The following is a 27,510-nucleotide window of genomic DNA, read 5'->3' as shown; positions in this document are numbered from 1 at the left end:
CGGCGCTCTCTGCCTTTCTCTCCTTCTAATCAAGCATAATCGCTCATTCCGGGTACTGTTCTTTATTAGTAGCTTGTTGAAGCGTTCGTCGCTTTTTAGAGTTCGATCGATGGCTTAGACGTATCCGTTCCCAGTTCCAGCAACGCCCATCATCATGTTCATCGACACTGCACTAGTAGCTGCGTCGCTGGCGACGGTAGCCAGAGCTGCCCAACCTGGAGCTCCTAATCCCGTCGCCGCGCCCATGCGAGACTTGGAATGGGGTCAAATCAACTTCTTACACACCACAGATACACACGGCTGGCATGGCGGTCATCTACAAGAGTAAGAAGACCTTCTATTGTTTGATCTCTTGTTTCCCTGTGCGCCCCTTCACCATGTGATGCGATGCGATGCTTACTGGCGCGTGAATAGACCGCAGTATTCGGCCGACTGGGGCGACTACGTCTCCTTTGCCGAGCACATGAAGAGGAAGGCCGATGAGCAAGGCGTCGATCTCCTCGTCATAGACACGGGCGACCGGATAGAGGGCAACGGCCTGTACGACGCCTCGGACCCCAAGGGCAAATACACCTCGGACGTCTTCCGCCAGCAGCCCCTCGACGTCATCTGCACCGGCAACCACGAGCTCTACCAAGCCTCCTCCGTCCAGCGCGAGCACGAGACTACCGTGCCCAACTACCGAGAGTCCTATCTCGCATCCAACCTGGACTACATTGAGCCCGAGACCGGCAACCAAATCCCACAGGCGCAGCGGTACCGCAAGTTCACGACCAAGAACCAGGGGCTCACCGTCGTGGCGTTTGGGTTCATCTTCGACTTCGATCGGGGCGCCAACAACAGCGTGGTGCAACAGGTGGAAGAAACGGTCAAGCAGGACTGGTTCTTGAAGGCCATTCGAGAGAAGCCCGACCTCTTCGTCGTTGCCGGGCATGTTGGCCTTCGCATGAAGGAGTTCGACCTGATTTACAAGGTCATCCGCGACCAGAACTGGTACACCCCTATCGCATTCTTCGGAGGCCATGCTCACGTCAGAGATGCGCGAAAGTTTGACGACAAGGCATATGCTATTGCAAGTGGTCGCTACATGGAGACGATTGGCTGGGTGTCTATGGATGGTATCAAGAAGAAGTCGGTAGCACAAGCCACAGATGATGTCTCGACTGAGGCAGCATCCTTGTCTTGGAAGAGACGCTACATCGACAACAACCTCTATGGGCTCCACCACCATACCGGCTTGAATGAGACCACATTTCCCACAGAAAAAGGTCGTAATGTTACGAAGTTGATCACCGAGAGTCGAAAGTCCTTGAAGCTGGACAACGCGTATGGTTGCGCACCGCAAACCTTGTGGATGAACCGAGCCGAGTTTCCCAGCAACTCCAGCGTCTTCACCTGGCTTCAAGAGCAGGTCATCCCTGACATGGTCAGCAACAAGGACAGGAAGGGCGTTCCGAGACTGGCTATTGCGAACACCGGAATGGTCCGCTTCGACATCTTCAAGGGCGCTTTTACTACCGACTCGACGTTCATAGTGTCGCCGTTCTTGAGTCGATGGAACTACATTCCCGACGTACCTTATAACGTCGCCAATAAGATTATCGATCTCCTCAACCGCGGCGGTCAAGTCGCTGCCTTTGAAGCAAACCCTGCTCTGGATACCAGATGGCTCGCCAGTCCTGAGCAGTGGTCTTTGCGAAACCGTCCGCAGTTTGAAGCGGCTGCTACTCTCGAGGATACCAGCATGCGCGTCGCGGAAGATGCAGGCCAGAAGCCCCTGGCTGATAGCAACAAGCCTGATCTGATCGATGGCTACACCACGCAAGATGACCTCGGAACCGATGGCGATGACACTGAGCACGCGCCGCTCAAGTTCTATGCGGTGCCCAACTGCTTCCAGGCTCCTATTGATTTCCCCGCCGATGGCAGCGAGCCTGCAACTGTCGACCTCGTTTTCGTCGACTACACCCAGCCATACGTCTTGGCGGCTCTGCGCTACAGCGGCGGTGATTACAGCACTGACGATGTCAAACCATATTCTGAGCTGAGTATGACGGACATGATGGTCAAGTGGATTAGCGAGAATTGGAAAGGTAAATGCTAGATTATGAGATAGGTACGAACGGCGAGAATCTTCAGCGAAACCCAGTAGATTGCAGTATGTTCGTCATGGGTATGCTGAAAAGGCGATTCGATCATGGTTTGGGGACTGGAACTACATTAGACTCCAGGGGTTTCGATATGTCTAGATTGAGACCGGTTATAGGACCAAGGTTAGGATCAACTTTTTGAGGAATAGAAGATCAAGTATAAACCATTCGAAAGCTCTCTCGACATTATATGATTTTGAGGATTTTAAGGGGTTGGTTGGCTCATAGGGGTATCTTATTGCTCCGTAAAGGGGCTTGAAATGTACAGGAGAACTTGGGGCTCGCATTCCTCTTGAGGTCTCTACGACTCCTCGCCTCGACTCCTCGATCTACGCCGACTTCGTGATTCTGACCTTTCCCGATCTTCGCTCCTCCGGCGATCCTCACTGCTGCTCCGCCTATTCCTCCTCTCGCTATCCTCCTTGACTTCCCCTTCATCATCGTCGCTATTTCTCGCACCATCATCGCTGTCACCACCACCATTCAACATCTCTACATCGTCCTCATCATCACCGTTTTTGTCTTTGTTTTCCTCGTCCTCGTCGTCATCGTCCAGCAGGTCCTCGATATCGCCCAGGGGGCTGACCCGGGGCTCGAGCTGGTCCAGGTCCTCGTACATCTCGCGCTTGCCCATCTGCCACAGGCTGGTGGCGCACACGCGGTCCTTGGTGAGCAGGTCGTCGACGAACTGGTCGACGTAGGTGAGGGAGGTGCCGGCGCGGGCCTTGCGCCGCAGCTTGCGGCGGTCCTCGAGGTAGGGCTCGAGCGTCCGGTAGACGTCGGGCGCGGTGCGGGTCAGCCTGATGTAGAAGAGCGCGAGCGCGCGCAGGTACTTGAACTTGTCGCCGCCGAAGCCGAGGTACTCTTGTAAGATGGCGTCCGAGGGCGCGAGCTGGAGCAGCTTGAAGGCCAGACACAGGAACGGGGTCGGCTTCTGCGCGGAGCCGTACGTGCCGCCGACGAAGCGGACGTGGCGCACGACCCGGTCGACGATGTCGGCCTCGTTGACGCCGAAGCACTGGTCTTTGAAGAAGAAGGACTCGACGATGCGCTCGCGCACGGCCTTTTCGAGGATCGTGGAGGGGTTGAGGCCGTTGGGGGTTAGGGCGATGTTGGCGGAGCCGCGCTCGTCGAGGAACTGGCGCGCGTCGGCGCGGTGGGTGGCCATGTTTTTGGGGTTCTTTCCGTTCTTAGGGGACAGGCTGATCTTGTGGTTCAATACAGATGTTACCTTGGTTTTTGGCTGTGTCTATTGTACTTATGCCCTCTGGGAGGCGGTGTCGGTTGGCGGTTGGTGGGAAGATTTTGACTATAGGAATAGTGACACTGGCGATGGCAATGCGACGTGATTGTTACTGGACTGGACTGGCTTCAATGCTGAAGCTCTCTAATCGATAGGGACTTTTTGGTGGGGCAGCTGAGAACGCAGGCCTGGACCAAAGCCAATTCAAGCCATATCAGCCCTACAGCCCCGCCCCCTGGTCCCTGGAAGCTCATTTCATTAGGGGGGACCTATGGGAGGCGGCAACGGTAAGTACCTGTTGTTTAAAGCTCTCACGTATACCTCGACTGCATCTCAATGCCAGCATTTTCTGTTGGATCTGCAAGTGGAAGATGCAGGTCATGATTCTTAGCTTCCCATGAGATCGAACTTTTACGTGGCTAGATGTTCGCAGAAGCCGGCATCAATAAGTTGACAGGAGGCAGTCACTGAAGAGCACACAGCACTGGAACCTTGAGGTACATTACTACAATGTGTAATCTGTTGTATATGCTGTGGCATTCAGACAGCAAAACAGATTATTCCCAGCAGGACCAGAAATTCCAGTAAGCCAGGCCTTCTTTTCTTCTGGATTTCCAGGGTTTCCGGATTACCACTATACCACGAAAAATGCATCATGTTGCGTGCCAGAACCAGTTGCAATCATCCCCGAACGCCACCCAACTCCCGAGACTCCAAAAACTGTCAAGTACAGGAAGGGCCACCCAACCGAAAGTGATGACCCTTGAATTTAGCCCGCTGTATGAAATACCACGCGCAAGCCTCACAGTGCCGCCGCTGCCTTAATATGCTCTTTTCACGGCGCTACTGAAGCTGGTCCAGGAGTCTCTTCCGCCTCCTATCCATCAGCTCATCCTGGACTTCCTGCAGAGTGGGCAGCTCCCAGCCTTTTCCGTCACCGCTGTCACCGGGTAGAGACTCCCACCCCTTGGGCACCTCGCCCTTGCCGCCGCCTTGGTTGAATAGTGTGTCGAAGGCCTCCTTCTCCTTCTCGGCCTCGTACTGCAGCAGCGCTTCGTCCTCCTCGTCGGGCGCGTATCCGTAGTACTTGGCATCGACCGCCTTCCTCAGGTCGTCGCGGGTCTCCAGGGGCTTCTCCTCCCGGCTCTTCTGCGTCGCGGCCTCGAAGAGCTCCTTGACGCCGGGCAGCTCCTTGGCGCGCCCAAAGTACCGGTACCCCTTCCCGCCGCCCGGTATCTCCCGCCCGGTCTCGTCGTAGACCTTGCCGCCGCCGCGCATGTAGTTGGGCCCCCCGAGGTTCCGTATCTGCACCTCCCACATGTGCTTCTCGCGCATCAGCTTGTTGATCTCGTCGTTCAGGTCGCGGATCTGGTAGTCGCTCAGGGCCGGGTCCTGGATCTTGGACACCTTGCGCGAGATCTCCTTGAGGGTCTGGCCCCGCCACTTCTCGCACGACGGGATCGAGTCCACCTCGGTGATGACCTTGGGCCGCCTCGTGCGTCCGGCGTCGATGATGCCCAGGTCCGCTGCTTGCGCCTCGCGGAAGCGGAACAGCATCGACTGGGCCTTCTCACTGTTTCGCGCCTGTAGGGTGAGGGGGTTAGCTTAGCATTCGGGGGGGACGGTTCACCAAAATCGGCGGTCGAAAGGGGGCGGGAAGCTGCGTACCATGTTGCCGGTTTGGGAGAGGCTCTGGCCTCAAAGTACTGCGAACAGGAATGAGAAGGCGAGGCAGTTTTGGCTGGTCTGGTTGTGGTTGAGAGGTTGACTGGGTGCTTGGGCTCTCGTCGGTTCGAGATGGGAAAAGTCCCAGCTCAGCCTCGTCAATTGCTAACTTAAAGGTGGGGCTGATGGTGGCTCAGGCCAGGACCAGGACGTACTGAGCAAGAACGCGCTTACTTCAGTGGACGCGCTCAACCAAGCAGCAACATTCCCTCTCCTTCATTCACTCATCATTTACATTCGACTCTTCGCAATTTGCAATTAACTGGCTTTCAATGATGTTCTTGCCTACGTCTTGATTTGCCAGGTCTGCCACGCATTACAGCATCTGGCGGTAGTCTCAGAATGCGCAGGTTGATAGCATGGTCTGCTCCCTGGCATCGTTTGACCGATGACTTCTGCCCGTGAAGTATGCCTTTTGGCAGAGTACTGATATGGACACACTCTTGTGAATACTTGCTCAAGCAGGAAAGAGTTATCACTACAAATGACACCGAATAGCTGACCTGTTCACTTACGGATGTCATGCCGGCAACTGCGATGCAACATGGCCGCAGCACAACGCTTTACCTTTCCTATCTTTTCCAAAGTATCAAATCATTTGATCTAAGCCTTGCGGGGAAGAAAACCTCAATTGCGAGCTACATGGAGCTGTCGACTCTGGTCTTCAGTGCATGACGAAAATATGCAAAGAACAGAAATCTGAGCGAGGCGGACCAACATGGTCCTTCTACATCCTCCCAAACTGACGTACCAGCGTGCAGTCCGTTCCCTTTTCCATCCCGGCCGTCCGGTTTGGCGTTGTCCAGGCAGCTTCGGCGCCAGCCTTCAGCAAGGACGACAAACAGCAATTGGTCGAGGATGAGCTGCTACGGCGGCTTGTCTTGTGAGGCTTCAAATTAGTTTTCAATCGGAGCCAAGGGTGACGATTGCGAAACCGCTCCGGCCGAGTGGTCTGGGGCTGGGGTGTCGTACGCTTGGGACTGAAGCGAAGGAGAAATACACTCTTGTTCTTACAGACAAGATGCCCGATGATGACAAAGTATCCAAAAAGCCAAATTTGCAGGCAGCCTCTTCCGCGCCTACACGCGGTTTATGGTTGCCAATGAGAAATGGAAGAGCTTATTTGAGGGCATATCGACAGAACTCCTTTTACGTGCGACCAAGTTGGTTCATATCATTCACTTTCACACCCAGTCGTTCAAGGGTTGTTTCCAAGTGGAATCGATGGCGTTATACATATATTATTCGAATTCAACTACTCTAATCCCAACCAATCGGCAACATGATATCATATACATCTTCTAAGATCCCCCCCCAAGGATTTCTTGCTGTCAAGCCACTGCCAGCCACGAGCTCAGTGGCGAGGATCTGAATGGTTTCCGACAAATCTGCTGCTGGTCTCGGCAAGATGTACTACACCATCCAGGCATAATGATGGCCTCCGGGGGTGTTTTACCAGATCGGATTGAGCACAGCTCCCTTGCCCGGTGCACCTTTTCAAGCGTGAGCTTTTCATCGAGGCGGCTGCCCAGGCTGAGTTCAAACGCCACTTCTGGGCAAGTCGACCCAGCAGTATTGCGTTTCCCCGTGGTCTCGTCAATGGCGCCGGGTGGGAGTCGCTTGTATGTCTTGCCACAGGGCACGCAGATATAAGCGTAGTGGTAATGTTTGCACATGGTGTAGTATAAGGACTAACTTCAACTTCTTTCGAAAGTTACTTGTCTGGTTGCAGTTTCTGAAATTGGTACAAGGGGAGTCGAGCCCTGGTATATATAGGCCAGACAAAGACCCAGATGCATAATGCATTTGTCGGTCGAGAATGGTGCCTTTATGTCCTCCTTTGGTCCCTTTATGTGCCTCTCAGACAAGAGCTCTTTGTTCACGGCAAGCTTGCTTCACCGGTGAATCGTGGTATGCCGGCTTGAGGTATGCCTGACATGGCTACAATGGTATGGCTGTGTTTGATTGGTACCCGTTGAGAGGGAATGATGCTCTCTACTGGAGACCGGCGCATGGCCCAATCACTTAGCCATGACCGACATGCCCTGGGGTTTGAATTTTCCGTGCTCGGGAGCATGGCTCCATCTTTTGAGTGGCAGCATCCACGTACCAGGCACGAAGGCGATTCCTGTCAGGTACGGCGACCAGCAGCCAGCCATGGCGATGCATGCGGGCTACTACCTAGCATGGCTCATGTTCACGGCGCTCGTGTCCACGGCAAACCAGACCCCGACGCAGTCCGCCGTGGACGTTTTCATTAACGAACTCGTTCACGACTTGGAGCGGGGAATCTTTAAGGCAAATGACCAGCCCTTCGCCTAATGATCCGAAGCAACGCCAGTCCCGTAGTTGAAAGATTCACGGCCTTCTCCGGCGTCGAGTGTTGCCCCGGCTACGACGGTGCCTAGTCGTGAGCAGAGCTAGCATTCCCGCCGGAATGACGCCAAAAGCAGTAGTAGAGACGTAAGAGGACACGACAAGCATCACAGCACGCGGGGCTGTCATCAGCCCCCCGGTTATTCGGCTGCGACGTCGACTATCTTGTAGCCGGGCTGCACTACAAGACATATATACCACTGGCTGGCCAACGACCATGGCGAGGACGAGGACGCCAGCTTCGAGCACTACGTCACCTTCCCTATCGGGAACGCGTCGGCGACGATGGTGGTGCATAACGAGCCCCTTGCGCAACGAACAGCTGACGGTGCAGTTTGCGAGCAGGTTCAAGGGAAGCTCGAGATTCAGGGGAAGCCGGCCGAGTGGGCGGCCAAGCCTGAGAGGACTTGCAATTGGGGGAAGCAGAGGAACAAGAAGGAATGCGAGTAAGAAAAAGAGGCATGTGGGTGGGATACTGTGACCTGACTCGATATGCAGGTCGAGGTTCGAGGTTAGGTGTTTTCCGCCGGTTATGGAAAGGGGCTGGCCGGCGGGGTATGTCAATGGTAGGCGCCATACCATGTTAGTGTCCTTAGAAACGTTGAGACAGTGCTGCCCGTAGGTGACTTGGTAGCACTTCTGTAGACTCACAACTACCAACCCCTTCCTTTCGGAAGCTTAGAACAAGAGAAGGAACATTTGACACATAGCGGCCTGCCCGGAAGCAAGCTCACGCACAGCATATGTTGTTCTTATTGAACGGTTATTCATTCATGGCCGTCTTGGTGGAGATCTAACGTGACTATAGGGCTCCTTCTTGTTATACCGGGCATCTGATACTGTCAAATGTCCTACTAGTCGGGAGAGATCTTCCTCAGGTCGAGTCTCTCGTGGTATGGCCCAGGTAGGGGGGCAAACTCTAGTAACATGCAGCAATATGTGGCTGCGCCCTCAGATTGTGGCTACCGGCCATCATCACTTCTGATCCTTGACTGATTCCTCGCCCAGCACCTTACTCGCAGCCATGAACCTGCGATTACGTTGATGAGTAAATGAAGTAAAACTTCTCATCCTCAAAAGCCTCCTCCGCCAAATGCACAACAGGGATGTCAAGAGCGAAGGGAGGAAACGAAAGAAAAGAAATATAGCACTTACATGCCGCCATGCCAGCTCCCTAAGCCGCGCATAGCCTCGGCCTGCACGGCCGTCATGCGCAGCAGGTTCTCGGTATCCGCCAGGTTGGACGAGAGCTGCTCCAGCTGCGAATGGAGATGGGACTGCATGTTTATTTCCGTTCCGTCAGTTTATCCCGATATCCCGAAATGGTGTCTTTGCCATGTCTTGGATGGATGTTCCAAAATAGAAATAACAAAAAAAAATTAAAAAAATAGGGGGAAGCCACTATCTCACTCACCAGTTGCCGCGCCTTGACCGCGTTTCCCGAACTCTGCGGCGCTATCGAGGGCCGGGTGGTCATGCCGCTGCCCGAGTTGAAGTTCCTCGAGGCCATGGCGAAAAAGCGGAATTTCGGCAGGGGGTGGGTGCGTGGACGGATTGATTTTCGTGTCTTTCCAAGAAACGAACAAGATTGCGGCTGGGCGAAGAGACTTCCCGTTCCTGATGTATGTTGTGTTAGGGTCGGGGGTGGGGGCAGAGCTGATGAATTGAAGGAGCGGTTGTTGATGTTTGATATCAATTGCATATGACTTTATGCGGGGGGTCCACTACAAGCCGCGTTCTTGATCCAATTGGAGAATTGGAGATCGGGCAGCAACGTAGAAGAAAGGTACGTACCTCGTTCAATACTTTAAATGTACATACCTCGAATATCGATCTATCTGATTCAGATATCCCCGACACCGAGATTAGAAACCAACACGCCTCGAAAAAGAGGTGTGTATATGCATGTCCAGTTCGTACCTATCTGATCGCATCATTACAAGGAAGCAGAGCAGAGGCACTTACCCGTCAATATACTCCGCAAGCTGCAAGACCATTCCGCTGCCAGGGAGCAAGTGCGTCGGTATCTAGTACATAGAGCCAATCAGATAATGAAAGATAACAACACTCGTCTATTCGGGCAGAAGCGAGGATGACCAAGCCACACCGGATGCCCAGGTGCACTCATATCCTATCTCTACACTCCATCCAATACGGCAAGAGAACATAGTAGTAACATGACAGTTGGCAATGGGACGCCACCCTCATCTCGCTTGCCCCAAACAATAGAAGCCCGTCAGCACTACCTATATTTGCTATGCAACACCAAAAAGACGAAAAAAAGAAACATCGCAGCACGACTGAAGAGTCCTCTCTGGCGGGGAATTGAACCCCGGTCTCGAGCGCATTCATTTTTACCTTCTGGGGTTCAATTCCCCGTCAGAGAGTGTGAATGACAAGCTCGCATACTGACCACTATACTACCAAAGAATTCGTTGGTCGGTGCCGATGTTGCTGTTGAAGGTCTTGCTGCTAAAAACCTCTATGACTAAAGCATGTAGGTAGCTTATGGACCGTCTAGCAAGCAGCAAGGGATGCGGACCCGGCCATAATCCTTTGGAAATTCTTCCGTCCGCATGCTGAGGTGAGGTGACTCCTCCGCCTAGAATGCAGGCAGAAGAAGACCATTCAGTATGAAACGCATGCTGTGCGACATTGCCGTAGTAGAAAACCAACCGATCCGACGAGGGGAAGGGAGCCATGGCCAGCCACTTAGATCAGAACGCAAAGCTGAACTCTATAGCGAATAACACCCCTTCCTCTATTCCAACAACCTACAGGTTATCTTCCGGCGGTCTATCCTGGACAAATCACCAATCACACTGATTGCATTGCAATACATAGTCCTTCAGCGTTATTTTTCCACTCGAATGCTTTGTATTTGCCTTTCCTACTGTCTCTGTCGCAATAAAGCGGCCTTCATTAAGCCTTGCTCCCTAAGTACGTCTGGTCCTCTCTTTTGTGTGTTGCAGTCCAGCACCATCTTGCCATCTTGAGACGGAAAAAAAACCCTTTAAGTCTCTCTGTACAAAGCTGGCTTCTCTCTCTCTCTCTCCCTTGCTGCCCCCATTTGCCATGCTGTACCACCACCTCATGGACTTGTTTCGCCTCCAGCTTCACCCTGGCAGGCTTTTTGTGGAATATTAGAACTCAAATAGAAGTAAAGTGTAGAAACAAGGGAAAATCGCGGATGTCAGTCCGCTGCGTGTGTGTGTGTGTGTGTGTGTGTGTCCATAGTCATGAAAAGCCAAGCTGCTTCACTCCTGCTCTCTTCTCAACCCTCGCCGCCCATCTGAGGTGGCCCGGGGCCCCCTTCATACCGACGGCAGCTCTTGTCCACAAAGGAGGAACTAGCCGAGGTAGGTAGGCAAACCAGAATCCAGATCTAATCGTAAACATGCCTTCTTCCGCAACTCCCTTGGCGGAAAAACAGATACGCCCAGAAACAACGTGCGACTTGGCCAAAAAAACACGATGCAAGAGTCGTCAAGACGCACCCAAAAATCGGTTTCATGGCCAGAATTTTATACAGTTCCATCCCCTCTTGTGTGCCCAATCTTCATGGGACGGAATTGGGCCCCAAACAGTATTAGGTCCATCCATGACGAAGAATGCTGAAGCACATCCGAGAATCTCCAGAATTCGGGGTCCGGCAAACTAGACATTAACTGCCTTAAATGCCTCTAGTTCGTGTGTCATCGTGATCCGAGGAAAAAAAAGAAATCTGTGTGCCCATGTTGACAATGGGGAAAATGATGTGTACTGCTAACACGAAACCCCGCAACCCAATGCATATCACCAGAAATGAAAAAGTTGCTGCTTCGTCGTGCCAAAAAAAAAAGAAATGATGCCTTCTGTGTTTGGGGAAATGCCACCCCCTGGGAGATACCCTTCGAACAAGCCAGGTGTATGCTTTGGGAAATCGTAGCCAATCGGTTGGATCTAGAAAGGCGATGCGCATATCCTCGCCCTTGCAAAGTGCGAGGGTACGATAACATGAGCCAGGATCGAATCAAACCGTGGTCTATATGCGAGCATGGTCAGTCATCACGTTCGACTCCTTATCGAGGTCGGATTTGGAACGAGTCGCGCAACAGGCGGGTAGCGATATTCGAGACGGCACTCCTTATCGGACTCCAACGGCCGGTCGAGGGCCGAGGCTGCTCTGGCTGCTATGCGCAGAGGGTTCGGACTCGAGGTTGATGGAATCACCACTCCCCGCGCTGGCGCTCGCACTGCCGGTCAGACTCCGCACATTTTTGGGCTTCGGTGGTTGGAGGGCGCTCACCCCGACACGTTGTTCCACTTTCTGAGGCGCAACCGCGTTCCCGTGACCCGGGGGGTATCGAGGAACCGGTTCGCGCATTCCATCCGGCGGGGATGGGCGACCATTCATACCAGGTCCTCCCTTCATTCCATTAGGTGGCGACGGGCGTCCGTTGCCGCCGCGGATCGAAGGGCTGTAAGGGCCTCCTGGCGAGTGACTAACACGTCGTGGGAACGGACCGTTCATGCCACTCATGCCACCTGGGCCGGAGATTTGGTCCAGATGCTGTGCCGTAAGAGAATTGGCCCTGGAGCCAGCTTGCATTTGTCCTCGGTCTACACCACCGTATCGGTTGGATGTCGACGCCATGAGCGTGTCGTCGAGGAAGTTCTCGTGCAGGCCGGGGATCGAGTTCATACCAATCTGACTAGCACGGTTTCTGCCAAATCCAGGGCGGCCAAATCGACTGTTCCGGGCGTGCATGTTCCCAGCCCCGTTACCCATCTCGGGGTCTTGTCGTATCTGCTTCTGATTGGGGGTGTTCATCCGTGCCTTCCTCGAGGTAACGCTCATCATATCGAAGTTGTCGGGGTCGATCATCGGCGTCATCGGGACGGCATTAGGATCGAAGAAGTCGTCCAACTCTTCGTCCTCGTCATCGTATGCACCGCCACGAACGGACGGTGGCGGGCCTGGACGTCGGCGAGGGCCAGGCGGTCCAGGCGGTCCAGGCGGGCCGGGAGGACCTCGTCTCATACGCATTTCCTGCTCTTTGAGGGCAAGCTCCCTCTGGCGAAGTTGAAGTTCCCTCTCTCGCAATCCGATTTCGGAGTTGTCGCCGGGATATGTCCCATCCGGGCCAGCTTCAGCAACGTCATCGTAGAGCATCAAATGGCTGAATTCGTTTAGATCCGTCTCCTCCATCGATCCGCGTCTTGAAGGCTGCCTCGATCCTGCATAACCATTAGGGGGGCCACGGTAACCATTAGGCGGACCGCCATTGCCCATGCTCGGCGGTGGTCCTCGACGCATGCCAGGAGGCGGGCCGTTGAAATTGGAGGAATTTCTTGGTCGCGGGCCAGCTCGGCCCATGCCGTTTCCATTCGGCATACCGTTGGGCATCGCACGCTGCGGCGGGGGGCCGTTGGACGACATGCGCGGCATCGGGCCGTTTCCTCCTGATGGCGAGCTAGACGGGGCAGGATAAGCAGCTGGGACTTCCTTGGGTCGCTGCTGGTTTGTAATGTTCGCGTGGTGGAATATAGCATATAGTGTATCAATGGTTGGCACCTTGACACCTGCCGCCCTGGCAAGCTCGCGTGGGGAGCCCAGATACGTCTCAACCTCCATTGGGCGACGAGCGATATAGTCTTGCCACATAATGCTGCCGCTTTCCGAAGGTTGGCACTGTTCCTTGATGGTGCTGTCTTTGAAGTTGGGAGTAAAACTGCATCCCTGGGCGGTTGCAAGTTGCATAAGCTCGTCTATCACACCATGCACTAGCTCACGAACACCCTTCTTCTCTAGGAGAGCAGTATGCGAGGAGGTGTCGAAAATGACACTGGCGGGATGGAAAGCGATAGGCCTACAGTTTATTAGTCAGGATGATATTCCACCGAGTGGAGGGAAAATAGACTGGCTTACCCAATGACCCGCTCATATTGCTGTTGGCGGATGTTGGTAGACACTTTGCAGTCCACTTGACCGGTACTTAGGGTCATCGCGAGAGCTTGTGCCATATCTTCTTGTATCGTCGCCGGGATGCTGGTGTTCTGGTTGGCGGGCCCGACCCAAATTTCCGTTGATCCCCTATGCTCGAACTCGCTAGCTCCGAGCTGAGTGATCTGGGCGTTGGAAACAAGCGACAGTACAACATTGGTCGGAAACCTGTCTTCGATGGCCTTCTCGATGCCGAGAGAGTGTGTAGTGTTGATGAGAATGCATGTGTGTTGCGGCGTGACAACGGAATCAATTACGGAAGCAATATCGTAGACATCTGGCAGGGCCTTGATGCACAGGATTACATAGTCGAAGGCACCCTCCTTCAGTTGTGCGGCATCCTCGGGGGTTCGTACAACTACGACTTGTTAGCATCATGATCACAATCAGGCAGAACCAAACACATACCCTGTCGTGGCTTAAACCGTTCGTTGCCAAATGCGTCGGACCTGAGGTCAAGGGGTTAGTTCATCTCGCACTTTCATCTCGGACTTTGACTCAACACTCCTCTCCCGTGTAGACAGGCGACTTACTTGAACGAGATACCGTACTGGTGCACGCTGTCAAAACCGGACTTCCACACCAGAGTTACGTCGCAAGCGTTAGTGGCTTGAAGTCTCCAAGAGAGAAAAGCCGAAACTGCATTGCCGCCCACTGCACAAATGTTCATTAGCTCATCATACTCTGCCATGGCGAAATCGAACAAAATAGTGACACATATAGGGGTGCTAGTCTCCACGAGGGAGAGCTGGGGTATAGTAAACGAGAGTGGGCGGGTTCAACGAAAAGAAAGATGCAATGGGAGATTTGTGGGCGACGGGTGAGATTTGACAAGGAAACGAGTGTGAGCGCTTTTGCCCTTGCCCCCCCTTCGGTGGTACAGAAGGTTGGACAGGAAAGCAAGAGCGCGCGTCAGGGAGGGTCATGTATACAAGCAGCTGCCGGCAAGGATGGGAATGTGAACAAGGTCGGGACCGTTCACAATCGTGGGTAGTACCACTCCCAAACAGCTGGCAGCTGGCGTACACAAGGGCATTTCCAGATTGTGGAATGCGGAATAGCGACACACGAGGAAGAGCGGCAACGAACCTGAAAGGATCTTGAGTCGTGGTGTTGTAGGTGCCATGATAACGACAGTGGAGCCAATGCCTGGCCAAGCGATTGATGGGTTTCGAGTGTTCGGATCGAGGGCGAAATTGGGATAAAGCCCCAAGTCGCTATATCACGACGGCGATGCTGTCGGAACGAAGAATGTTCTGAGATGCAGCCTTGTGCTCCCGTCGAAGGTAGACTTGCGGAGGCCACAGGTGACGACTGACAGGGCGCGGAAGTGAGCGACGCCTTATCGAAGGGCTGTCTGTCTCACGGTAATTGCCCAGAAACGAGTACTTCGGTTTTCTTTGCGTCTCTCGTACCGGCAGCGCAGCATGCAAGTATCCTTCTTCTTTTCCCTTGGAACTCTTCCTTTTTCCTATACACCGACTCTCTCTTTTTTTGTTTTCGCAACGGGAAGCTGAAGGGAAGTCCCAGGAGCTACCAGGTCCAGTCGAGCTAAGAGAAGCGGGAGCGCTGCTGCAGATCGGGGAGGATTGGATAGACTTTGGACGTTTCGGCGAAGCAGGTTACAGGGCCATTCGGAGGAGCGAGTAGGTGCGTCTGTTGCTGGAATGCAGGATATTTGGTGACGGTTGGATGAGATGAGACGAATCTTCTTTTCTCGCGAGTAGGGAGGTTACAGAGCGCTGCGGTAGCTAGCTGTAATGTAGGTAGGGTAGATCAAACCAAAAAAGGCCCGGACGGATGTGCTGTTGTACCTAACTTCCCACCCCCAAATGCAGGTGCAACACGATGCAGAAGCGAGAGTTGGAAAGAAAAAGTGTAACGAGCGTAAATGGGGTTTAGGAAACACAGGAACCAAGACCACACGAAGCCACGCGCATACAAAGGTTGAGTCCAGGGTTTGGTCTCTTTCTTTGACAGACAGTGGGTTGAGAAGAAGAAGAGAGTGAGGGCGTGGTGCGGTTTCAACGGGGGGTGGAATGAAGTAAGTGGTCGTGGTAGTCAGTGTAGGCCCGACCTTGCTGGTTTAGTTCGGACTGGGCCTGCTGGGCAGGGCAGGCTGGCGTTGGGTGGTACAGTAGTTTTGACAGCAGCCCCCGGTGCCTGGGTAGGGTGCCTGGGTAGGGTGCCTGGTACTCCGTATGGTGTCTGGATATTGGCCTGGCTCCTCCAAAAGTTGCCGGCTGCGGGTGCTTGAGCGTCTGCTGCCCTGCGCTGAGCTGCGCTGCTTTCAAGTTGCGAGGAGCCCGGGGTGGGTAAAATCAGGTAAGCTGGTCGAGAGTCGGTCGGCGTCTCCTCAAAGAAGCGGGTCTTATTAGACGTTGATGAACAGGGCACTAGCAGCAGACAGCACGACCAAGGTGAACGACTGTCCGTCTGTCTGGCCCGGCTACTTTCGCGAAGACAAAAAGCGCTACCAGGAGACTGGGGCAGAGATGTGACGCAAAGCCCTTTCACTCTTTTTGGCCAAAGAACTACTACGAGTATGCGCTTGAGATGCGACTACAATTTAGATGCGTACGGGAGGCAGACGGGGAACCCTCGCTCGCTGACAGCACCAGAGACCATCAGATAGATACTTAAGGTATCATACAGAGTAGGTAGAGCGATGGAGTGGGGGAACAAGACCTGGTGCGCATGTGTGTGCGGTGCGGTACGGATGGGTGGTAAATACGTAGGTCAGAGTCAGGGGGCGCAGCAGAATATACTAGCACAGGCGGGAGACTATGTATGGCAGGGGGAAGGGAGAAGAAAGAGACTGGGAGATAAAGAGTGCATGGATGTACCAGTTGATCGCTCTGAATAGATTTGGTAAAGTGTGTAGCCTGGCCGCCGTGGGTAAGCAGGCAGAGACTCTTGGAAGACAGGCGAACTGAGGGACGGGGGTTCGGGGGACGGGTATTGATTCATGGGTGGATGGATGGATGGGAATGGGTACAGTAAGAGAAGTATCGGCATGTACCTGGAAAGGTGGTGGTGTAAGCCGCCTTCCTGTCTGCGGGAGGGGCGTTATTCGAGACAATGCACCAGCACCGCCTGACTGGGAGGAGTAAAAAAAAAATTACCAATTCACAGGTACATTTGATAGGACCAGTCCCATCCCTCCCGAAATGGCTACAGCTCAGTTCGGATGACGTGTGGCATGCGCTGTCTCGTTCTTCGCTTCTTCCCTTCTCCCGCTTCGTTTCTCCTTGACTGCATTGCACTGTGTTTTTAGCCGAATGGTAGAGGAAGAGCCAGAGTATATAGTGCTATACTGTAGCGCAGCGGCAATGAAAGGAGCCGAGACTGACGGGCACGCAGGAGGTAAGCTTCCATGGAAGAAAAGAGGGTTTCTGGTGTCGACAATCGTGATTCTGACGAAATGGCCAGAGACTGCGATCCAGTCCAATTACCCAGAGGTTAGTCCCGCCCCAGCTATTTTAGTCGCCCGAAATGACCCAGGAAAGTGCCAGGAAATCAGGCCGAAGCCAGGGCAAAGCAGATACCAGCAATCGAACCCGAGCACGGCGGGCTGCGGTACTGGAAGCAACAGAAAAACCTGCGTACCCGAAGTACCTCTTCCCTAACTGACCTCAAATACTTCCTTAACTCCAGCCCAGGACGCCAGCAATGAAAGCCCAGCCAGGGGTCAAAAGGCTGTGGGATACGACAGGCGTAAGCGGCGCGGCTAAAACAAAGGCTCGCTCGTCCTTGGTTTTTTTAGTTAGTGCTTGTAGGTAGGTCCACTAATGAACCACCCACTGTCGTCGTCGCCAAAGGCCAGTGTGAGTGTGAGCAGGAGGGAAGCAGACCCTACTGTAGAGAACCCCATATCTATCTATGCCCATGATCCTAGTTGGTATCGACTGGACTATAGCCGATTTTATGTTGCACTGCTACCGGTAGCTCGATGGCAATGGCCAAGAAGTATGCAAGAGTTAGGGAAGCGTCTTGGTATCTACTGTATGTGTGATTTGCGAGTCGAGAGGGGAAATACGAACGAGTTCGAATTGGGTGCATGGGACGGCCGTGGGAAAACCCGCGGCGATACCTGCCTACCTGCCTATCTCGGTCCTCAAGAGGCCTGCAGCCTCATAAGCTTTGACAATCAGGCAGCCCAGAACACTTAGTTGCAGTCAAACCATGGGGGAATGGGTTGCATCTTGAAGAGAATTAGTCGGAAGACGTTCCGTTCCAGGACAACCCCTTATTAGAGTTTGAACCCCTTAAACCAACCTGCAATACACCTATATAATACTGTAAGCCACGGCACTGATCTGGCAATGTCTTGATCGGATACGACACGACTCACCACCGCGGTATGTGCCCAGCAAACGCACACCTTGTGAATTTCCATGTTGTCAGTATGGCTCTATATTCCGAAGATTTTGCATGTTCAGGGGATAGGGAGCCGAGTACGGCATGCATGCGCATGCGCATGCGCATCTGGTAGTATATAAATATATATAATCGCATACAGTACATGTACAGTATGTCCGTTCCGTGTTGGGTTCTGTAGCACGACCGTCTCTCACGTCAGACCTGTATCAACAAATGTCAATGTGCCTGTCTGTACTGTATGCTAGATGCTGATTGTCAAAACTTGACGTGTTCAGGGCAGCCAAAGGTTCAGACGTGGCGCGATTTGGCCAGTGATGCATGCCTAAGACGCTGGCAGTGATGGTGGTGCTGTCGATCAACTCAAATGGAGCTCCCTTGCAGTTTGGTCCCGGATGCAGGTGCTTACAAAAACAACAGTGCTACCCCTGTGGCTCGTGGATGGACAAGTCGCCCGCTAGATTGACGTACGGAATAAAGATGTTCGATTTCAATCGGAATAGGGGGCGAAATCTCTTACTCGTATCCTCAATAACACGGCCAGCCCAACTGACTTGCAATATGTATAGGACCTACAAATGCGACCACTCCGGTAAGATGCCCACCGCAAGAGACCAGTGCGCTCACCGTGCCCCGGGTACCCGTACGAGATTCTCAATGTGGGTTTCATGTTCCTGGTGGTTGGATGGGAGCCCGCCCGGAGAAGCAGCAGGTTCTCCAGAAGTCCATGGTCCGCTACGGGAGCCTGAGAGTGTTTAGATTGAGGAGATACATACTGAGCGCTCGACGGACGCGAGATCATGCTCATCTCGGAGAGAGGCTGTGGTGGTGGTGGGCAGCTCAAAAAGTGGGTGACATATGCAGAGCTGAAGGGAATATTATGTACAGCGCACAGGTCTGAGGAGCCGTACTGCAAGTAATTGGATAGAAGCCGTTGGTGTTGTATGATAAGCTTTCTACACAAGGCCGGGCAGGGCCTAGTAAACATCCAACTCAAGCTCGTCGGCCTGTCTGTCAATTGTCAAGATGCACAAGGCATCGGGTGTACATGGGCCAAGTCTATTGGCCTCGCTAGCGGGCTAGTTCAAGCAGAATGCCGCCAGGAGCCGTGGCAGGGAGGCATGAGCTGAGTGATGTATTACCTGTGGTTGGTTGAGCACGAAATCACTTGTGGCAGAGCAAGACAGCAGGCCAGTCGATTTCGCCAACCATCCCAGTAGCGGCTGTTGGTGGTGTTGTCAAAATCCATCCTCGAGCATGCACTTGGCCGCGAGGACCAGACAGATGATGAACTCCTACAAAACATTATCTTGAGGTCATCTGCATGCCAATGGACTGACGCCTCCTGGCGAAGGGTCGTCTCTGCAGGGAAGGCCTTCCGTGTCGAGTGCATAGGAAATGTCGTGTTCTCCGTATGCAACTACTCAGACGCGTGTCTTTTACGACACACAAAATCGAACCGCGAACCTCCGTTGTTTCCGCAAGCGTGTGAATGGACGAGGCGCGAAAGTTGGGTTACATGGTGTGTGGGGGATTATTGCATGTATGCATGTAGCCCAGGCCACACTTTTGTGCATATGGATTATGCATACTGGTGGGTGGTATAATGTAGGGGCGACCATTTTGGAACCTCGTTCTTTTTTCTTCTGTTTTGCAATAAAATGTTGACAATCGAGCTCACATCACATGGGACCGCGTGTAAGTGAAGCAATCATAAGGAGACGTAGAAAGAAAAATTGTCAGCGAAAGCACAGGCTTCGTCCGACACGGCCGAATTCTTGGATACATGCTAGCCCGGCCTGTTCGGAGTCGGGCATCTTACCATGATTTGTTGCCGTGATTGCAGGTACAAGTGCTTGTAGGCACTTGTAGAGTAGCATCGCGCACGCGCACCCGAGCCAGTCAACAAGCCCAACCCAGTGAGGGTAGCAGTAGGGTAAAATATGGTGGCGTCCGAGAAGGAGGGAGGGGTTAAAACGGCTGCAAAAGGAAAACTTGGAAGGGGAAATTAAACAAAGATAGGGCTCAGCTGGGATCGTGATAATGCTGTACGGAGAGAATGTATATACGGGATACCTGCCTATCAGATGCTGGCGATCCATGCCGACACAGTGTCCGTAGGAATTGCCTGTTCCTGAACCCCTCGCCAAGGGATCCTGTTCTTGTTCTTGATCTCGAGAGATGGGATTTCTTCCAGCACTGGACCAGATTGGTTCTGTACGGGAGAAGCAGAAAGATGGCTTTCTTGCTGTGTCTTCGATTGATCGGCCCTAATAGCAAGATGGGATCAATCGAGCCGACAGCCAGATCCTTGTATACAGTAATCCGAAGTTTGAGATTTATGCCACTTTGAGGACGGCGGTATCCATCCTTGGCCAATCTCGGAAGACGCTGGTCGACTTCGGAAGACGCTGGTCGACTTTGACCCAGGGCGCTCCTTTCGGGCGGGTCTTCCCATGCCATGCTAGCAGTGATGACGCAGTTGTGTGGCATCGTGAGCTGGCGTCGCGCGAAGACCGGGGCCTAAAACCCGGTGCAGGAAAAAAAAACATGCTGAACTCCCTGCTGCCGAAGCCACTCCTCCAGAGAATAGAGTGGGTGTAGGAGAGTAGGGAGAGTCAGCGCTTCCTGATCGTGAGTTCATCGCCAGGGTGCTGCAAATGAAGCTGATGAGAGCAATGGGGCGCCAATGTATTGTACCGTACATACAGTCTTTTACAAGTTGCGGGATCAATCTTTCTTGATCCTGCCTGATTAGGATGCTGGACATGCCAAGAAAGTGCAGCCTAAAATCCGGCCAGGATCGAGCCAGAAGGAGCCAAGAAGTACTAGCAGGCCCCGCAGCTCGACATTGGCCCATGCTGACGGATTCAGTCCAGAAGGGACCCCAAAAATACACCGCATAGCTGACTTGTACCGCCAAAGCCCCTATGCTATTCCACGCACTGTAACTACTTCAAAAAACGCCGTAAAAAAACACAAAAATATCTATATTAAATCCGTATTCGAAATATATAACTTGAATTTTCCTGATGTTTATAACGCTGCGTTACTGGAAATAAAGGTAGGTTAAAACATGCGACTCCTAAGCGGCACCTTGGAGCTGTGCGGTGTATTTTTGGTGTGGCCACTGTTCAGTCGACCGTTAGCGTGGCACCATGGGATGGATTGGCACAATGGAATGCGCTTTTTCGTTGCCGGACCAATTCGTGATTGGCGAATTCGCGTAAACATTTCTTCTATTTTTTCCTTCTGTTTCTCCCTTGCAAGCCTTGCCAGGTGGAATCATTCCATATATATCTCTACATACTTACAGTGTGTACTTGTATGTATGTATGTGTTTGCTGCAAGGCTAGCTAGCTGTTACTCGCTAGGACTCCTTTGCGCGGAAAGGATCCTTGCATCTGATCGATCTCGCTTTCGCCAGCACGAAGGACAGTGCCTACTTGTACATACATTAAGTAGATATCTGATGTATTTTCCAAATCTTTAGAGTCCGTCGGTAGGCAAAGCTAGTTCAAATTGTAAACTAAAGCCGACGACATGCACATGGCGATAAGGGTTTTTCCATTGATGATCGGTACTCCGTGCTGCCATGAACAGGTAAGTACCTGCAGCCGGAATTCATATCTGAACAGACCAATTCCCAACTGAGACACGTGATTCTTGCGTGATAATGCCTGCACGCAGTAGTTTGCTGATCGCTATACTGTCACTGTATACAGCCGCAGCGCAGATCTGCCCATCATTTGAGGTCTGACTCGAGTCTGCGTGCCAGCGCTGCGAGTGTCCAGCTCCCCGGTGCAGCATGCGTCCTGGCAGAGCCGGTATACATACAAACCATATATACATACTTGTGTACGCACATCCAATTGATGGCAGACCTTGACCCAGGTTAACTTTTCAACATCCTGAATATCACTTTGCAGGGGCCGCTCCGGAGTTCGGGCATATATAGCATGCCGTGCCCAGCCCAGACACTTGGCGATGGGCATTTTCCGTACTTGGTGTCAGGCAAAAGTTTCGACCCCCTTGTCGTGTACCGCGCACGAACCAGATCTTTAAATAACGCTTTGTATTTTAGCATAACTTGAGCACAACTACCCTGGCTTTACCCTGGCTTCTTGACGGTGGAGGGATTGGAACTTACCCATCCCACTAAGTATTACCTACTTATGGACATATGTACCGTAGTTAAGTAAGTACTTAAGTCCGAACGCGCGAGAGCCATCCGTCGCACACCAAAAGTAAGGGGGTCCAACAACAGTCAACGCCGGTTTTCACAGTAACATCGGGGCAGATCGAGTCGGGGATGAATCGTTTGGGGTGACAGACAGGACACAACAAGAGAGAGGCATTTTTAGACAGATAGGCAGGCAGGCCCGGTAGAGGTTACTTCCAGGTCCGGGCCACACTCTACATGTACTTATCCCGCTTATGCAGGGGGACTGCCCTAGTCTTGGGGAATGCATATTCACGAAATTACCATTGTGCTTACCCCCAGATCTGCATTGGTCGCCATGCCTTTTCGTTTCTTTTTTCTCCCCGGCTGATTCGGAACTCGAATTCTCGTTCTAGGCCAAACCGGCCGTTGAGCGACTTCGACCGTTTCGAGGTTGGACAAACAGCAAATTGTCTTTATCTTTTCCCCCAATATACTAGAAACGACACACCGCCTGCTAGCTACCCAAGGCTGCCTCGGCTCTTCTTGAGGAAGCTGTCTGGGTCTGGTATGAACCCCAATTGGGTTTTCTCACAATCAAACATTACGTCATTTTCAACATCTACGGGCTGGCTCCGAGCGAACCCACGTATCATTATACCAAGGTGGTTCTCCTTAAATTCGGTACTGCAATCTGAAGCTGGATGTAACGCAACCTTGGCGGGTGAAAACCTCCGCGCCATTGGACCGAACAAAGGACACCATTGATGCTGGTGCGATGCCATCCCAGTCGGGCATCGTCCTAGCAGAAAATGCCCCCCTTGCCAGAGTGCATCGTCAATCGCGCTGGTGCAGGGGCGGCGGCTGGAAATCTCCGACCAGCCCAAAGCTCATGACAGACTCACGAACCCCGAAACGCACGACAACAACGGTGATACGCTGACCAAGCACCACCTACTTGCATTATCACAATCTCCCCATCTCCCCATCAAAAGGATGCTGCAACCCAAGAGATGTGATGCGAAACATCCCAGTACAACCCCTTTTGATATAACAATATGGCTCCAACCAAACGACATTGGCTATCTGAGCATCCTGGCTAAGCGGCAGAGAAGAGTCTTTCATCTCCCAGTTGACCAGACACACGGCGAATGCACACGCCTCGCCTCGCTCCATCCCGGACTCATGCCACACTCCGGTCGCGCTTTTTCGGGGCATATAGCTGCCGTCGGTAATGCAGGGGCGGTTGCGCATGGTACATGGGAGTGCCCTATATGCTACCTGGTCCATTGAGCGTCAGCCGGGGTCGCGAGGCTTCTCTGCCCTCCCGCCCTCTGAAACGAAACCACACATGTGGCGCCACTTGGTGATATGGGTGTCAACGCCTCTAAGCGAGCTAGCGTGACGGAACCTGGGGTTGCCGCGATATGGGCTCTCAAGGCTGTCATTGGAAGTGCCAAGCTCCTGGGTTGAGGCTACTAAACGGTCCTGCATCGCCAAAGCTACCCAGATTATGCATGTCGAAAACTTGTTTTACGAGATCGACAAGGCGACGTTTCTAAACTTATCTCAGTTCTGACCACTATAGAGTCAGGATCGCTTCTTAATAGGTTGGTAAGTACGAATTGCCACCCGCCAGGTCGATCGCTTCGACTACCCGATCACCTTTACTCCGCATGAGGCTGATCCTTGGCAATGTCGACCTCTGATACTACTCTTTGTACTGTGGCATAGCCCGCCTTCGCTTATTCACAAAGGCCATGGATGTAAGTGGCAATCCTCTGTCATGGCTCTGTAGCTATGGGCAACCAGCCTGCGGTAGTTCGTTCGTCCTCCTTTGCCAGACGGTAAGTGCGTCGTCCCGCTCACTCTAGTCACTCTAGGCTCGAAGAGGGAACAGTATCGTAGCAAGCATCATATAGCCCAATTAGACAGCTACCCGCCCAGCGGAGAGGCTCACTTGTACTAGACCTCCCGCCGGTTCCCAAAGTTGAGTCTTCGCTGGCTATATCCACTGGTCTCTCCATGCGAAGGTGGGTGGTACTCCGTAGTGTCCGTCGCCAAGACCAAAGCTGGGCCTCCTCGGTCTGATTGGTCTTGTAAAAGAGGCCCTCAATCTCGGGTCTAGGACGAAGCGAGAGCGCCACACCTTTGACCCCCCTGCTTAGCCATGTGGTGGTGAGATAGGGGAGGAGCTTTTTCTTCGCCGGAACCCAAACTACTTACCTAGCCTGGGGAATGACGAACCTCTTCCACATCCTTCTTGACCATTCCATGGGCTGTTATATTGCTTTTCTTGAGTACCACCATACGACCTACCTCTGCTAAAGCGCCCCTAGCAAGGCTGAGTGTATAGTGGCATGCAGGCTACTGAGCTGCATATGCAATGCAATTGTTTCTGTTGCGGTAGTGGATGGCGAGGAACCTTTCATTGGTGTTGGCTACTTTGCGCATGGGGGCCTTCAACATGAAGATCGACGACTGGTCAGTCGTCGTATGTTGTGAACCAAACAATGGCGAAGGTCCGGGTCAAGTCAAGGGCCAGACGGTAAACTAGAATATCCTGTAACGGTTGGGCGAATCGCCGTGAATAGGGGTACGCCAACCAGCTCCCATACAACGGGCGGCATCAGGTCAGGCTGGGTTTGGTGGTGCCACCGCCACCGAGACTGATTACTGCAGCGTAGGTAAGGCACCCGTTGTAGTGGTTGGACCTTTTATGGGCAGTCGTTGTAAAAGATGGTATCCGAGTTAGTATGCTGGCTTGCGGTGGGTGACAACGTATCAAGGCCGGAGCAGACTAGATGGGCACTGAGCACTCGGGGGCGTTGGTTGGCTCAGAGGATCAGTAGCCTGTGAGTGTGTCTTTCGTGAGTTGTTGACATGATCCATGACGGGATGTCTAACGTTGTTACTCTAATTGAATGTACAGCTTGTGAGACGGCGCTGACTTCCATGCCCCTTGCGGTTGTCGTACTGTACGGTGAGTGGCCGCTACAGATCACGTTCGGTACGTACTTGAACGAACTCCTGAAAGGCTCATTGGCTGTGATACCAATCGTGGTAGTTGCAGCTTGGTTCTCAGTCCTGGAAATTGCCTGAATATATTTCCAGAGACACTTCGGCTGTGTTAGAGATACGAATGCGAGATGCCTACTCTGCTGTCGATATTCGTTCATCACCACAGGATGGTTCCAGCAGGTTTCAGCCATGGTGTAAAGATGAGTTCAATGGCGATACGTGTATGCATAGTCAAAGAAAGAGTATGCGCAGCACCAGTCATATGGCACAGCCTCGTCTTACATTGATGAGTTGTTCTATGAGGCCAGTCGGTGTACGTGAGTCTGGGCTCAATGGGCCCCTGATTCAATCTCTATGCCTCCTTGTGGTTGCAAGACGCAACAAAGAAGCAACGAACAAAGACCTTCACCACAGATAAGGGAGACTTACGACGATTTTGTAGCATATACAAAGCGATGCAGTGAAACAAGAACATTGTCACCGATCCCTACGACTGTAGAGCTTAGGTATAACTAGCCGCGTGTAGCATTAATACATGATCCGGCAACCAAACAACCCAATACAAGATAACTACATCCGACACAAGGAAGCATACTCAGAGACATATACTCGCAGCTAACAACCAAAAATGTCCGCCCCAGGCTCAGGTAACAATGGAAATCAAGAGTCCAATACGTGGCTCATCGAGAACATGGTCGATTCAGAGGAGCAGACGACTCTAGAGGTAACGTTTGCTTGTGGACATCATCTTCCGATCTTCCAAGTAGCCGTCAACCGAGCCGAGAACGGCTACCCAGACATGGAGCAGGTCGTTACGGAACGGCTAAGGCGACAGCAAGTCCTGTGCCACACTTGCCAGTACTTCAACACCGTCCGGGAGGTGCAAGAGGACCACTACGTCCAAGTCTTGCGGACCATGGGAAGCGATCCCACCACAGCACCGGCAAACATTGACCTTCTGAGAATGTACTACGACATGGCGCAGACGTTTGGCCAAAGGGCCAACCTGGGCCTGTCAACGAATGTCATGGAACAGTGCATTAACGAGTTTTGCAGGATCATCATCGCCCGCTTGTCGGCTAATCAACGCAGAGCCGGGCTTGCAAGCCTGACCCAATTACAGGAGGATCATAATGAAGCGCAGCAGCCCGGGGGCCATGTTGAGATCGTCAGGCGGTTGACCGAAGCAATCACCAATGCCAATGAAGCGGCTTTGGCACATAGCACGGCGGACACGAACATGCCAGACCCGAGTGACACGTCATCGCCGCCTCGGCGTGAAAATCCGCCTGTAGACGAGGACGAGAGTATGAGAGACCCGGCTAGTGAGCCACTTATGGGGACTTCGACTCAGGGGCAGGAGCAGGACCCGAGCAGTGAGTTGTCGGAGAGCGCCAAGGCAGATCTCAAGCGCCGCCCTTCCTTCTTCACGGGGACCGCCCCCGGGTCGAGCCCGACTGCTGGAACGGGATCCCCGGGTGTCGAAACGGAGTCTCAAGCGCAGGAGCAGCAGCAGGATCCGAGTAGCAGTGAGTTGTCGGAGAGCGCCAAGAAAGACCTCAAGAAGCGCCCTACCTTTACGGGCACCAACGCGCCCGGCTCGAGTCCGGGTACTGAAACGGAGGCCCCGGCACCGCAGGAACAGGAGCAGGAACAAGAGCAGGAACAACCATCTTCCGACCCTACTGAGCCCCCAAGCTCGCCGTCCGCACAAGCTGCCGAGCGACGTAAAGCTCGCACCGAGCAAAACGACGACAAAATATCTTAGAGCGCCCATAGATTTTTCATCACTCTCTCTCGTCCACCCACGTCTCCGGGGCTCTCCCCACGGGTAGGTAGGTAGGTCTTTAAACCCCTCTTCCGATATAGCTAACCCCCAATCTCTATTGTTTCTTCTCCTCCCAGTGACGTCTTCTACTGTAACAGTGCGTGATCAAGCAAGACCGATATGAGTGGATGATAAACAAACACTCGTAAGCACCTCGGCAGATCCCGAGCGGGTGTTCATTGTTTTCGTGATATTATCTTTAAACAAAGAGAACAACGCCTAGAATCGGTTAGTATACTAACACCGCAGACGTTAGAGCAAAAGGGGGAGATGATGTGATTTCAGAGGAAACCAAATCTCAAATAGGAATGCAATAAATAATACGCATGTTAGTCAACGTCGAATGGTATTATTATATTAAATCAAAACCTATACTTAGATCGATTGGCCGCCTTCCCGACGCTCTCCTAACCCCCTAATCGATCTACCCGCGTTCACCCCATGAGCCGTCTCTAATTTGGAACAATATCGAGGCGTACCTTGATATAAATCCGGTCTTCATTGTTCATGCTAGCGTTCCAGTGCAATGATACGTACAACTGATGGTGGGAAGTAAATGGAATGTCCCGCAAAGCTCGATTCACTCATCATTTTCTTCAGATAGCTACCCCGCCATATCCAAGTCAGGTAAACAACGTT

The 27,510-nt window shown here is 52.8% G+C and overlaps 8 protein-coding genes across 8 annotated transcripts; 3 read left to right on the top strand and 5 right to left on the bottom strand.

Annotated features, from left to right (window-relative positions):
* Positions 1–154: 154 nt before the first annotated feature.
* On the top strand, positions 155–2,104 carry PG986_011025 (ser/Thr protein phosphatase family; the record flags this gene model as incomplete). The annotated part of the gene is made up of 2 exons (XM_066847247.1): positions 155–324; positions 415–2,104. 2 exons carry the CDS (start codon positions 155–157, stop codon positions 2,102–2,104), a joined length of 1,860 nt encoding a protein of 619 aa, XP_066696738.1.
* Positions 2,105–2,451: 347 nt separating this feature from the next.
* On the bottom strand, positions 2,452–3,318 carry PG986_011024 (PRP38 family-domain-containing protein; the record flags this gene model as incomplete). Its single annotated transcript, XM_066847246.1, has 1 exon — positions 2,452–3,318. The coding sequence occupies one exon, from the start codon at positions 3,316–3,318 to the stop codon at positions 2,452–2,454; it is 867 nt and encodes a 288-aa protein (XP_066696737.1).
* Positions 3,319–4,236: 918 nt separating this feature from the next.
* PG986_011023 (Isy1-like splicing factor) lies at positions 4,237–5,064 on the bottom strand (the record flags this gene model as incomplete). The annotated part of the gene is made up of 2 exons (XM_066847245.1): positions 4,237–4,977; positions 5,062–5,064. 2 exons carry the CDS (start codon positions 5,062–5,064, stop codon positions 4,237–4,239), a joined length of 744 nt encoding a protein of 247 aa, XP_066696736.1.
* Positions 5,065–7,555: 2,491 nt separating this feature from the next.
* Positions 7,556–7,944, top strand: PG986_011022 (uncharacterized protein; the record flags this gene model as incomplete). The annotated part of the gene is made up of 2 exons (XM_066847244.1): positions 7,556–7,581; positions 7,683–7,944. 2 exons carry the CDS (start codon positions 7,556–7,558, stop codon positions 7,942–7,944), a joined length of 288 nt encoding a protein of 95 aa, XP_066696735.1.
* Positions 7,945–8,469: 525 nt separating this feature from the next.
* On the bottom strand, positions 8,470–9,004 carry PG986_011021 (uncharacterized protein; the record flags this gene model as incomplete). Its single annotated transcript, XM_066847243.1, has 3 exons — positions 8,470–8,524; positions 8,650–8,771; positions 8,909–9,004. The coding sequence occupies 3 exons, from the start codon at positions 9,002–9,004 to the stop codon at positions 8,470–8,472; spliced, it is 273 nt and encodes a 90-aa protein (XP_066696734.1).
* Positions 9,005–11,620: 2,616 nt separating this feature from the next.
* PG986_011020 (uncharacterized protein) lies at positions 11,621–14,171 on the bottom strand (the record flags this gene model as incomplete). The annotated part of the gene is made up of 4 exons (XM_066847242.1): positions 11,621–13,346; positions 13,406–13,838; positions 13,889–13,929; positions 14,014–14,171. 4 exons carry the CDS (start codon positions 14,169–14,171, stop codon positions 11,621–11,623), a joined length of 2,358 nt encoding a protein of 785 aa, XP_066696733.1.
* Positions 14,172–19,943: 5,772 nt separating this feature from the next.
* Positions 19,944–20,353, bottom strand: PG986_011019 (uncharacterized protein; the record flags this gene model as incomplete). The annotated part of the gene is made up of 2 exons (XM_066847241.1): positions 19,944–20,075; positions 20,162–20,353. The coding sequence occupies 2 exons, from the start codon at positions 20,351–20,353 to the stop codon at positions 19,944–19,946; spliced, it is 324 nt and encodes a 107-aa protein (XP_066696732.1).
* A 5,318-nt stretch (positions 20,354–25,671) lies between these two features.
* On the top strand, positions 25,672–26,811 carry PG986_011018 (uncharacterized protein; the record flags this gene model as incomplete). The annotated part of the gene is made up of 1 exon (XM_066847240.1): positions 25,672–26,811. The coding sequence occupies one exon, from the start codon at positions 25,672–25,674 to the stop codon at positions 26,809–26,811; it is 1,140 nt and encodes a 379-aa protein (XP_066696731.1).
* Positions 26,812–27,510: the final 699 nt, after the last annotated feature.

The sequence above is a fragment of the Apiospora aurea genome, assembly GCF_038362705.1.
Source record: "Apiospora aurea strain CBS 24483 chromosome Unknown utg000007l_segment0_segment0, whole genome shotgun sequence".
Classification (NCBI taxonomy): domain Eukaryota; kingdom Fungi; phylum Ascomycota; class Sordariomycetes; order Amphisphaeriales; family Apiosporaceae; genus Apiospora; species Apiospora aurea.
Note: the sequence above shows the minus strand (reverse complement) of the source record. Positions and strands in the feature narration are given on the sequence as shown.